Genomic DNA, 13419 nt, shown 5'->3' with positions numbered 1-13419 from the left:
CTCTAATACCTATAGCACTAATACCTATAGCACTAATACCTATAGCTCTAATACCTATAGCACTAATACCTATAGCACTAATACCTATAGCTCTAATACCTAGCACTAATACCTATAGCACTAATACCTATAGCTCTAATACCTATAGCAGTAATACCTATAAAAACTAATTTATAAATACAGTTCAACATTATATGTTAGTATATGTGTGTACATTAATAAATATAAGTGTAAGTCACAACAGCCGTCTCCAGAATGAGCTGAATGTTTTGTTTGAATGATGTAAAAGTTTTATTCACATTTACAAACTGTTGTAAATTAAAATCTGTGTTAGAGTTGAGTAAAAAAAACAAAAACAAGAAAGGTACGATACAGAAAAACTTGTTTTTCTGTCTGAACAATTCCCCTGAACGGGTTGATTATTGTTTCCTCTCCTACCAGAACATCGTGGCCGTAGGCGCCGGGTTCTGCGACGGCCTCGGATTCGGCGACAACACCAAAGCAGCGGTGATCCGGCTGGGTCTGATGGAGATGGTTGCTTTCACCAAGGTCTTCTCCAAAGGCAAGGTGAGCTCCGGCACCTTCCTGGAGAGCTGCGGCGTGGCAGACCTCATCACCACCTGCTACGGGGGACGGAATCGCCGAGTCGCAGAGGCCTTCGTCAAAACGGCTAAAGTGAGTCGAAGACGTACAGACGTCAACGTGACCCTTCGCCTGAACCAAATCCCATTCAAAAATGTTGCGTTTTGAAAAGAAACTGATCTCAATCTGCACCAAAGTTAGTTTGCTTCTTCGTTTGACCTTGTCTGACCTCTCCAACAAGTTTTATTGCATCCGGCTGGAGGATCTTTCAGCACAGTGTGATTGTTTTTGGTGTCTAGCTGCTTGTCTTCCAAAAAAATACACAACAGGAAATGAAGCTGCCACGTCATTTCTGAGCCTACTCTGTCCCCCTTTTGAACGTCCGCAGTCTATTGCCGAGCTGGAGGCAGAAATGCTGAACGGTCAGAAGCTCCAGGGTCCGCAGACCTCAGCTGAGGTCTACAAGATCCTGCAGAAGCACGACATGGTCAACAAGTGAGTGTCGCGACACGGTTCCTTCCCAGAATTTGGACGTTTCGTTGCGGTGCTCGACCTCCCCGTTGTACTTCCCGCTTCTTTTAATCGCGTTTGTAAAATGTTTCTTCTACAGGTTTCCGTTGTTTACAGCGGTCTACCAGATCTGCTACGAAGGGAAGGAGGTGAAAGAGTTCATCACCTGTCTGCAGAACCACCCAGAGCACATGTAGTGCAACCTGCAGCCATGGTTCTGTCGCTGCAGTAACAACTTCCTACCACTAGAGGGGGGAAGAGATTAATGAGGAACATGACAAACTCTACACTTAAATGAGGATTCATATTTTGCAACGTTTTAAAAATACATTAAAATTGAGGCTGTTAGGAAAGCTGGGAGTAAAAATGAATATTTTTTACATTTATCATTAAGGAAAACTGTTTCACTTCTTATTCCACAAAGTGTCTTCACTTTTTTTAAAACTTTTATATCACTTCAGTATTTGTGTTTTAAGATCTTCTAATGACCATTATGGCCACTCATTTTTAATCTTTATGTGGAATTTTCTTTTTATTAAAATCGATTTATAATAAAAAAAGAGCAAAATGTGATTGTTTTAAATTAAGACACAGCATTCATTCAACCTTTATTTATACAGGTTAGTCTCACTGAGCCACGAAGACTCATTTACAAGAGAGATCTGTTTTCATTCATGTTTAAGTTCATTGTACGTATGTACCCTTTATTTAACCAGGAAAAATAACTCATTGAGATTAAAAACCTATTTTCCAAGAGTAACCTGGCCAAGACAGCAGCATAAAACATACAACAAATCCAAAATACAGTGACAATACAATTACAGTGACTGGTCTGAATGACTATTGGCCAGTAGCCCTGACCCCGATAGTCGCTAAATGCTTCGAAAAACTGGTCATGGCTCACATCAAAACAACCATCAACATCAACGAGGACCCTCATCAGTATGCATACTGTGAGAACCGATCAACAGAGTATGCCATCTCCTCTGTGGTCCACACTGCGCTCAACCACCTGGAGCAGAAAACCTGCTCTTTGTGGACTTCACATCTGCCTTCAACACCATGATCCCCCAAACCCTGATGGACAAACTACTCACACTAGGACTAAGTCCCTCCATTTGCAACTGGGTACTAGACTTCTTAACAAACAGACCACAGTCAGTGAGGAGCCACAACTTCTCCTCCACCATAACCCTCAGCATTGGCTCTCCTCAGGGATGTGTGTTGAGCCCCCTACTGTTTACTCTGCTCACGTATGATTGTGCAGCTACCCATCCAGGCTGTCACATTGTAAATTTTGTACTGTAAATACTAAACCAAATACACGAAATACATATCCAGGAGAAATCATATAATTACACATTAGGACATTTACAGGAGCCAAGTGATCTGATCTCTCGTTCCTTTAGAATTGATTTAAATTGTCCCAATGTAACGAGATGATAACTTTAAATCCTTCTGCAGAATATTCCAAGTGGCAGGGGCAGAAGATTTAAAAGCTTTTTTACCCAGTTCAGTTCTGACCTTTGGGACTTGCATCAAAATTATGTCCTGAGAACCCAGACTATAATGGTTAAAAGTTCTAGATAAAAGTGAACATAAATATGTAGGAAGATGCCCGAGGATGCATTTATAGATAAAAACCAACAGGTGAGAAAGTCTGCGGTCAGTCAAAGAGGAACATTTTGCTGTAGCCTACAAAGTGCAGTGATGTGTTCGATAGCCACAGCCAGTCAAGACGCAGGGCACAATGATACACTGCATCCGATTTTTTTCAAAACCTGGGCTGAAGAGTTCATAAATAACAGATCTCCATAATCCACAAGGGGCAGAATAGTTGAAACAATCAGGTGCCTTCTGACTTGGTGTGAGAAACACTTTTTGTTTCTAAAAAAGAAACCCAATTTAAGTTTTAGTTCGGAAACCAGTTTATCAATACGAGATTTAAAGGATAGATTCTCATCAATCAGAATACCTAAATATTTGTAGCACCTTACAACTTCAATTTCAGCCCCTTGAACAGTTAACAAGCTGGGGAGGATAGGTGGAAGCTGCTTACCGTTTGAAAATAGCATAGCCTTTGATTTTTCTGCATTCAAAACCAGCTTAAGCCCAGCCAGACGGGACTGAACAGTATGAAATGTAGACTGCAGCAGTTTGAATGATTGTGAAACTGAAGATGATGAACAATAAATAACTATCATCAGCATATAGATGAGCTTTAACATCAGGCAAGTTATCGCACAGATTGTTTACATTAATTGTGAACAACAAAGGACCTAGTAAGGAGCCTTGAGGCACTCACTTTAAAATAGGAAGGAGGGAGGAACAAGACCCAGCTGCTTGGACACATTGAGTTCTGTCAGATAAATAGTTGGAGAAGCAGTTGACAGCCTGAACAGATAACCCACTCTTGTAGAGTCGATTCATCAGGATGACATGATCTACAATGTCAAACGTTTTAGAAAGGTCAACAAAAAGAGTTGCACAGTATTTTCAGCAGTCCCAGGTGAGACGCTTCTGATGCTGTCTCTTATTCAAGAGTGGTTTGACACAAGGAATGCGACAGCTGAACCCCTTGTCTTGCATACGTTTGAGCGTGGTGGTTCTTGAAGCACCGACTCCAGCTGCAGTCCACTCTTTGGGAATCTCCCCCACATTTTGGAATGGGTTTTGTTTCACATACTTTCCAGGGTTCGGTTATCCCTTTTGCTTGTACACTTTTTTCTACCACGTCTTTTCCTTCCCTTCGCCTCTCTATTCATGTGCTTGGACACAGAGCTCTGTGAACAGCCAGCCTCTTTAGCAATGACCTTTTGTGTCTTGCCCTCCTTGTGCAAGGTGTCAATAGTTGTTTTTGGACAACTGTCAAGTCAGCGGTCTTCCCCATGATTGTGTAGCCTACAGAGCTAGACTGAGAAACCATTTAAAGGCCTTTGCAAGTGTTTTGAGTTAATTTTCTGAGATACTGAATTTGTTGTTTTCATTAGTTGTCAGTTATCATCAATATTAAAAGAAAAAAAACATTTCAAATATATCGATCTGTGTGTAATGAATGAAAATAATATACAAGTTTCACTTTTTTGAATGGAATTACTGAAATAAGTAAACTTTTTCATGATATTCAAATTTTATGACCAGCACCTGTATGATCTTTCACTGGTATCTTGGAGTTGGAAAAAACAACAGTCAGTGATATTTTATTAATCTAAAGACAAAGTAATGAAGTCTTTAATTTAATTAGATTTATTTGAGCGGCTAACTTTAACTGAATTCTGAGGCCTTCCAAAAACAAACCAACCAAAAACATGCAGTCCACAAGGCGATGACGCGCGTCGCTTAAATGCACATTTCTCGGTATGAAAAAAGCAGACGGTGTCTTAATCGTAGTGACGTTACGCTCAACATCGTTTCAAGCGCTTGAAGCAGGAGACGGTGTTTTAAGGGCAAAAGTCAGGTGAACGAGGCCCTGTTACGTCACGACGGTGCCGCACTGTTTTGTGGGAAGTCAAGGCTGATTCCCTGAGTTTACAGCGAAGGTAAAGAAAATGAACAAGCTAACTCGGCTGAAATGATCTTTTTATTGAAAAACGTCTTCAAACCCTACTAATCTTACTAATCCCAGCCAAGTCTCCTGTTGCGTAAAAACAGGCAGAGGCAGTTTAACAGGAAGTTGCAGTGGATATGTGTTCAAATCCTTATTTTATTTGGTCTTTAAATTTATTTAAACAAGTGAAATGCTGCAATTTATTTAAGTATGATATATGTAATTGCAAAACTTTTACTTTGAGGCCATGTTTAGGTCAAACTAGAAAACAATTTGCTACAATGAGCTCCAGGTTGCTGTCAAAGATCAGGGCTGCTCCACTACACGTGTGTCACACGCAGTACTTTGTGATGGCACAAGTAATTATTTTAATAGTGTCTTTGAAAAAATGTTCAAGATGCACGTAAAACCTTTTGTTAAACAGAACAGAGCCGTTTCATGACACCTTGTCTTGTTTCCTGCAGCTGCAATATTGAAACGTGGCCAGCAGATGGCGCCATAGATAAACTATCAAACAAACTGAACTGTCAAGTTCAAGTTTCTTTGTCATTCGCATGATTGCGTCACATGTGGTACATGAAGTGGAACGAAATTGTGTACACAGGGTCCCAGTTACATCCAACAATAGCAAAAATATAAAGTGTAAAAGAAATAGCAATAAGGATCTAAGATATAAACTAAGCAATACACAAAACATTTAATGGTGCAAAACAATACGATGAACAACAGCAGCACGAACATGAGTCTGTGTGAGCAGATGAGTACGAATGAACGCAGCAGCATGAAATAAATTAGCAGCATGAAATCAGCAGCATGGATAATCAGCAACATATTTCAGCAATCAAAGTTGCATTACAGTGATTTTTTTTTATCCTGGTTGAGGATTCATGAATCTAACAGCTTCAGGGTAGAAGCTGTTCCTCAGTCTAGTGGTTCTACACTTAATGCTCCTCAACCTCCTTCCTGAGGGGAGCGGGGCAAAAAGTGTGTGTGCCGGGTGAATGGGGTCCTTCATGATGCAGGTGGCCCTCTTCCTGCATCTTACGTGTGTCTGTGATTGTGGGGAGGCTGACTCCAACAGACTTCTGTGCAGCCTTCACCACTCTCTGCAAAGCTTTTCTTTCTGCAGCTGTGCAGCCTCCATGCCACACGTTGATGCGGGAGCGTAGGATGCTCTCCACCTGTAGATGGAGGTGAGGTATGCCCAAGTATATAAAAGTTTCAGCTTTTTCTTGCTATTTCAGTTACTATTTGCCTGTTTGCTAATTTTAGCTTTTTTGGCTAATTCCATATTTGTTGCATTCTTTTCGATTTTTCAGCCTAATTCAGCAAAAATATGCTCTCTTCACTTCCTTCTGGTAGTTTATACTTCTTTTTTCTTTTTTAGCTAATTTTTAGCTCCCCCCCCCCCCCCCCCAATTTCAGCTTTTTCAGATAATATCCAAATTCTTTCAGCTTATTTATCCTAGTTTCAGCTTTTTCTGCTCTTTCAGCTGCTATTTAGCTCTTTTGATGCTATTTTTTGATTTTTCAGCTAATTCCACATATTTTGAGCTTATTTCAGTTTTTTTTTTTTCTGCTTCCGTCTGGTTGTTTAAAGCTTCTTTTTGCCTTTTCAGCTACATTTCAGCACTTTTTATAAAGCTAATTTTAGCTGTTTTTCAGCAAGTTTTGCAATAAGCATTCCCACTGCATTTTCTGTGAAAATGCAATTTCTCTAGTTTAACTTAAAATGCAGAAAATGCTACAGGGAAAAAAAAATTGTGAAAAGTATTTTTGAAATAATGTCCATCCATCCATCCGTCCATCCATCCATCCATCCATCCATCCATCCATCATCTTTTACTCGCTTCTTCCTTTTCGGGTCGCTGGTGCGCATGCGCAGCAGCAGTCACTGCAGCTGACAGGTCGCAGCTTCATCACAGAGGTAATGACCAAAGAAATGATATTCCACTGTGCGAATTCACCGCAAAATACAAAACAGTAATGTCTTTCCTAAACTAAGAAAAAGGCATTAAAACATGTCTGAACCTTAAAAAAATTAAATAAAATTGGGACTTTTTTATGTAAGCACTGGTTTTAGTTGGATGCTAACATGTAGCACATCAATACTTAAAGGTTCATTAAATTGACTGATATTTAAAAAAATCTAATAATTGTGCTAACTTTTAATAGTAGTTAACTATAGTAAAGAAATATAAATGGAAAAAATATATGGAAACTTGAGTTTCTTTTCTTTTTTTAGGTGCTAACATATAGCATGGTTATGCTAAATTTAGCATTTCAACACGTTACCACAGTTACATCAAAGGAGAAATAAATTTGTTTTGTTAAATTATGCATTTGATTGGTCAAAAGAACAGAACTCTTTAAATTTGTTAAGATGTATGGAAATTAACGTACTAACTAAAGCCGGCAATTGAAAAAATGAACTGGAAAAGAAACTGTTACAAGCTAATTGCTAACATGTAGCATGAATATGCTAAAATTGCTAAAGTTCCACATCTTGAATTAGATGCTAATTTGTAGCATGAATGCAAAAAGTATTTTAAAAATTAGGTTTAGTTATATTTAACTAATTAAATTCATGCTAACTAAAGCCAACTGTCCATATTTAAACATATTGTTTTGCGCAGCTATCAAATAGTAAAACAATAATTGGTGTCAAACTTTGTAGCTTTCAACCCTCACAATAAAAATTGCAGAAATTCATGACCCCAACTTTTGCAAGTTGTAGTATACAAATAATCAATTAATAATCAGCTTATGAAACATCACACAAGTGTGATCTGTTTTTCTTCCGTATGTTTTTCAGCATGTTTCTCGTCCTGCAGTTTTTAAGCTATTGCAACAAATCATCTATCAAAATGTTCAGCTCTTTCAGGACAATCATGCTATGAGTTTTGGTATTGATGCAACTTTAGCATTTTGAAATATTTAGCCTTTTCTGCCATTTTTTTCTCATAAAAAATGAATTGAGCTCATTTTACATACTTCAACTCTTTAGATGCGTTTACAACCTTTTACTTCAGCTTCGTTCAGCTTCTTTCTGCAAATTTAATATTTTTTAAGCTTCTTTCAGCTGTTTTGTGATCCTTTCAAGTCCTTTCTGCTAACTACAACATTTTTATGCTTCTTTAACTTCTTTCTGCTAATTTTGCTCCTTTCAGCTTATTTCTGCACGTTTCAACCTTTTCTGCCATTTCAGATGTTTTTTAGCTGTTTTATGCAAATTTGAGCTTTTTCAGCTATTCCACATTTTTTGCACTCGTTTCAACTTTTTACAGCCAAATTCAGCAAAAATGTGCTCTCTCCAGTTTCTTCAAGTAATTTAAGTATCTGTCTGATTTTTAGCTACTTTTCAGCTGTTTTTTTCTTGCTAATTTCCGTTTGTTTCAGATAATTTCCATTTTTTTATGTACTCATTTCTGCTTTTTTCATCCCAATTGTGCAAATATGCGTTCTTTCTGCATTCTCCTGCTAATTTCAGGTTGTTCTAACTTTTTAGCCACCTTTTAGCACATTTTAGCTAATTTCAGATAAATTCAAGTTTTTCTTGGTAATTTTTGCTACTTTCAAGCTATTTCAGCTACTATTTAGCTGTTTTATGTTTTTAGCTTTTTCAGCTAATTCCACATTTTTTTAGCGAATTTCAGCTCTTTCCACTTTCTTCTAGTAGTTTAACCTTCTTTCTGCCTTTTCATCTACTTTTCAGCTATTCTTTGCTAATTTCAGCACTTTTTTTTTAGCTAATTTCCTCTTTTTTTGTGCTAATTTCTGCTCATTTATACCTAATTCAGCAAAATTGTGTTCTTCCTGCTTTCTTCTACTAACTAAGGCTTGTTCTTTCATTTCAGCTACAATTAAACATGTTTATTTTTAGCTAATTTCAGCTATTTTTCAGCAAGTTTCAGCAATATGCATTCAAACTGCATTTTCACAGGGAGTGCATTTTCTCTCATTTCATTTCTGTTGATTCAGGAGCCCTCACTCACATTGTGAGGATTGTCCTGTTTTCTTGCACCAACACACCAGATTTAAATGGTTTCATTAGCTCAGTGCCATCAAGTTGTTTGAATCAGGTGTGCTGAAGAAGAATGTGAACTCATGCTTCCAGTATAGTGATCACTGGGGAGCAGGGTTTAAAAAAAAAAAACCCTCTCTCTCTTCTACTGAACAAGAAATACAAAACTCAACCCACCAATTTTTAGCCGTTCTCATCAGTGATGCTATTTTTTTAATACTGTGGCTTGTGAAGTAATACCTGATCTACTAGTCAAGTCAAGTCAACTTTATTTATAGAGCACATTTAAAACAGAACCTGTTATCAAAGTGCTTAACAACAACGACAGCAACAACAACAATCAATGAGAGTAAAATTAAAGAGAAAAAAATACAATACAATAATAATAATAACTGAAGAATTAATAAAAAGCATTTAAAATATAGGGTCACAGATAAAAAAAACACTAGATCAATTTACACTGTATGAAATGCCTGAGAGAACAAATGTGTTTTAAGCAGGAATTTGAAGTGAGGAATGGAGGTGGCCTGCCTGATGTTGGGGGGCAGGTTGTTCCAGAGTTTGGGGCCCATGACTGAAAAAGCCTGATCTCCTCTGAGCTTCAGTCTTGTTTTTGGAACAGCCAAAAGCAACTGATCGGATGATCTCAGGGCCCGTGAGGGAACGTAAGGTTCCAGAAGCTCAGAGAGGTAAAGGGGTGCGAGGCCATTTAGGCATTTGAAGGTCAACAGAAGAATTTTAAAAACTATCCTCGTACGAACAGGGAGCCAGTGAAGGGAGGACAGAACTGGTGTAATATGTTCAGACCTACGAGTTCCGGTTAAAAGCTGAGCAGCAGCATTCTGGACGAGCTGAAGATGTGAAATGGAGGCCTGGCTGACCCCACCATAGAGTTCATTGCAATAGTCCAATCGGGTCGTGACAAAGGCATGGACTAGTTTCTCAAGGTCGGGTCTGGACAATACTGGCTTGAGCTTAGCTACCTGTCTGAGTTGGAAGAAGCTTTTCTGCAGAACAGAGTTGATTTGTTTGTCAAACTTGAAGTCAGAGTCTAAAACCATCCCAAGATTTTTGCCAGACTGCTTAAGATATGGCTGAAGAGAGTCCAGGTTGACAGGATCAGTGGTGGCAGTTGAGCTAGGGCTAAAGACAATGACTTCAGTCTTCTCATTGTTAAAACTTGAGAAATTTGAAGCCATCCAGGCCTTAATGTCGTCCAGACATTTTAACAGAGGGTGAATGCGGCAAACACTTGCTGGTTTCACAGGCAGGTAGATCTGGCAGTCATCAGCATAGCAATGGAATGAAAGACCATGTTTCCTCAGGATGGACCCCAGTGGGAGCAAATAAAGTGAGAACAGTAGGGGTCCAAGAATCAAACCCTGTGGGACCCCGCAAGAAAGAGGTAATGAGGCGGATACATTATTACCAACCTTGACGCAAAAACTCCTGCCACTCGGGTATGAGCGGAACCATTCTAATGCAGCACCTGTGATCCCAACCCACTGTTCCAGCCGTGATATAAGGATACTGTGGTCAACAGTATCAAAAGCAGCAGTAAGGTCCAGGAGCACAAGTACCACAAATTGACCTGAATCGTTTGATATCATAATATCGTTACAAACCCTTACTAATGCTGTTTCAGTGCTGTGGAGTTGCTTAAAAGTTACTAAGTTAAAAATGTATTTTGCTAAGTTTTTACAAGAATATCTCAACCCACAATGAAGCAGTATTTATTTACTGGGTTACCATGAACATCTATAGCCCTCCATCTTGGCAGACTTTCTGCAGTATCTCTTCCTGCAGGCCGACGGGCCTTCATGGCTCGGCCAGATCTCAGGACATCAAAAGGTTCATTGGAAAGCCCAGACAGGAGGATGTGAAGGGCCCCACAATGGCTCAGGATGTGTTTGCACATAGTTCCCATGGGAGATCTGGTGGTGCAGGTTGGTGCTCTCTGTGACAAGGTGGTTCCTCCCATCACTAAAGCAGCGACTGTCATCGGGATGTTGCTGAGGCAGCTCTGAGACTCTCGGTGGTTTGACTCATGTTTCAAAGAGAGGGTCCATCTTTGGACGCGCTTGAAAGAGGAGCTTAATCACCACGGCAACTTGTCCATCGCACACTCTTTCCTGAAGTTGGAGATCTGTTGGGCAGTGTAACGGCACAAAATGAGCTGAGTGTGGTTTAACTTCCTTACATGATCATTTCATACAGTTCTTTTCTTTAAAGGGAAAAATTTGGGAACTTTTCACGTTCACTTCGAGTTGCCCAAAGTTTTGAAACTCACCGGTCAATGCTCCAGTGGCTGGCTGGTTACATGAGAACACCGTACATAAGAAAACAATAATTTGTGGTTTTAGTGGGATTGAAATGACAAAAGAGGGCACTTTCTACTAGTGAAATGATCCACATGAAAAAACAAATACAGAGAGAGTGGCATCTCGCCCGTTGCCTTTCATGTCAGAGTTTTAGATTAAAGATCTTTTTTTGTGTTGATAAATGGCGTCGTAGCAATTTTGGTCAAACCTTGAACACAGATTTCACGATTTGTCAACGTTCCAAGTATGTGGTGTGAATGACTCTCAGCTACTACCACACCACTAGTGTTGTGTTCAAGACCACCTCACCCGAGACCAAGTCAAGACCAAGACCAGAGTGTACCGAGACAAGACCAACACTTTTAAGGTCCGAGACCAAGAACTCAAATAAAATAAATAAAATTTAAAAAATTATTATTATTTTTTTTAATTAAAGTTACATACTGCAACTTTAAATTTACTTTTGAATGAATATATCAGCTTTTATAAATTTTCAAAGCTACGTAACAAAGAAATCAGACATTCAGTGGTCTAACTTCATGTGATTCAACAATAAAATTACACAAATGTTAAGTTGGAAACAGTTTCATCACATGCCAAGTCTTAAAACACTGTAGTGGTAAAACAATCTTCATAAGTCTGAACTCAAGACCAAGGATAACCAGATAGTTGCACAGTGGTTTCAATAAAGTAGTAGATATACACCTAAAAAAGTTAATGGATATTAGTTACAAGTATATTCTTTGTGATTTAAATAGGCAAATTTTATAACTGATGATATGGCAGACATCTTCTCCTGCGCCCAGACAATCACTTCTCACTTTGTTGGAGTGACCAGTGTTGCCAGATAGAGGTGAGTTTTTTTTAGCCCAAAAATATATTAAAAACCACCACATCACACAAAAATCCACCCAATCAATATATTGTTACAATATATTTATTGTTTGAACATGAACGCACATCAGTACAAGAAAAGCTAATTTAACAATATGTGGCAAAAATGCAACAATCCAACAAAAATGTTCCCAGAGTTCCCAGCAAAATCAGAATGAAAACCGCCCAGTCTGGCAACACTGGGAGTGATGCGTGCGAGTGAAAGGAGGTGGGCGTGACAGCGGTAACAAAAACATGTATTTAGCATTTAGTCACGTTATCGCTTGGATTTTGAATCAGTAAGTTTTGCATCCAATAAAAACAATGTTAACAAACAAACTGGACAATATTCTGGCAACATCTATTCATGTTGGATTGTATACCTGGATTATTGAGCACGGACTTTGTTAGTTTTGAACCAGTTTGACATGACTGTCGACGATGAAGAGGGCCGGCACCGGAGGAGGGGACGTGCCAAAGAGACCATCTTAGCACCAACATAACTGGTTTGTTCCACTTTGGAGTAAGCTGTTGTGGGAAGAATCAGTTTTGTGTTGTGTGTTTCCTTGACTGATGAAGCCTTCTGGATCGAAGGCGAAACATTTCAGCACAAAAAAAAAAGAAACTGTCCAGAAGACCTGACTGAAAAATGTTGGATTGTATACCTGGATTATTGAGCATGGACTTTGTTAATATTCTGGCAATTTAGTGATATTTCCACAGTTGTGGTCTTGACTGGTCTTGAAACAAAATCCCAAGTCCTCAATGTCCGAGACCGAGACAAGACCGAGACCAAATCTGGTCGAGTCCGAGACAAGACCAAGACCATCAATAAGTGGTCTTGAGACCAAGACCGGTCTCAAGTACTACAACACTACGCACCACATTTTAGATTGATGCTTGTAAAACTGGCTGACCTATAGCTGTTTTTGCGTTTGCTATAGCTCATTAGCTGTGGTGGCCATCTTGAACAGGATTGATATAAGGTAATGAGTTTAAGACAAGTAGATTGATTTAAATGTGAGAAAAGTTTCTCACTTAAAGAAGCTGGTCCAGATGACATGATTTAACCTTTTTTGTTGTTATCTAGCTGAATGATTGAGCTTACAAATAGCTTTCTGAACCACTTTGCCTTGGTTGTCCTTAGGCTGTTTCTGTAAGTAGCAAGTTGTCCATCTGGCCTAAAACATTTGATTGTTGTACATGATGATTGATTGTTTTGGACGGGTGTGCTCTGTTTGCATGTGTTAAAAGCCTACTTCTGAGATTCCAACAGCAGGTTGGCTTGAAACACAGCAGTGAAGGCTAGGTATGGGACAGATCTGGTTGGCATGCCATAGACTGATGAAGTCCTCTGGATGGGAGACAAAACGTTTATCACTTAAAGAAACTGGTCCAGATGACACGATTTAACCTTTTTTGTTAGACTGATTTACTTTGAGGGCTTCATTAAAATCTGCCCAATGGTTCATAAAATATGTTTATTGGCAATTTATTGGAGATCTTGTGCAATCTGTTGGTGCTCAGGATGTTTGTTGGATCAGTCTCAGCTACTACCACTC

General features: G+C 39.0%; 1 protein-coding gene across 1 annotated transcript in view; it reads left to right on the top strand.

Annotated features, from left to right (window-relative positions):
• LOC119428951 (glycerol-3-phosphate dehydrogenase 1-like protein) overlaps positions 1-1445 on the top strand; it is a gene marked incomplete at its 5' end in the record, with an annotated part of 3082 nt that extends 1637 nt beyond the window's left edge. Inside the window, 3 exon segments of the mRNA XM_037696662.1 lie at positions 442-675; positions 971-1077; positions 1193-1445. Of these exon segments, the coding sequence (XP_037552590.1) occupies positions 442-675; positions 971-1077; positions 1193-1289 (438 nt within the window).
• Positions 1446-13419: the final 11974 nt, after the last annotated feature.

This window comes from Nematolebias whitei, chromosome 23 (assembly GCF_014905685.2).
Source record: "Nematolebias whitei isolate Nwh7 chromosome 23, NemWhi1, whole genome shotgun sequence".
In the NCBI taxonomy this organism is placed as follows: Eukaryota; Metazoa; Chordata; class Actinopteri; order Cyprinodontiformes; family Rivulidae; genus Nematolebias; species Nematolebias whitei.
The sequence above is the reverse complement of the archived record's forward strand: the minus strand, read 5'-3'. Positions and strand labels throughout refer to the sequence as shown.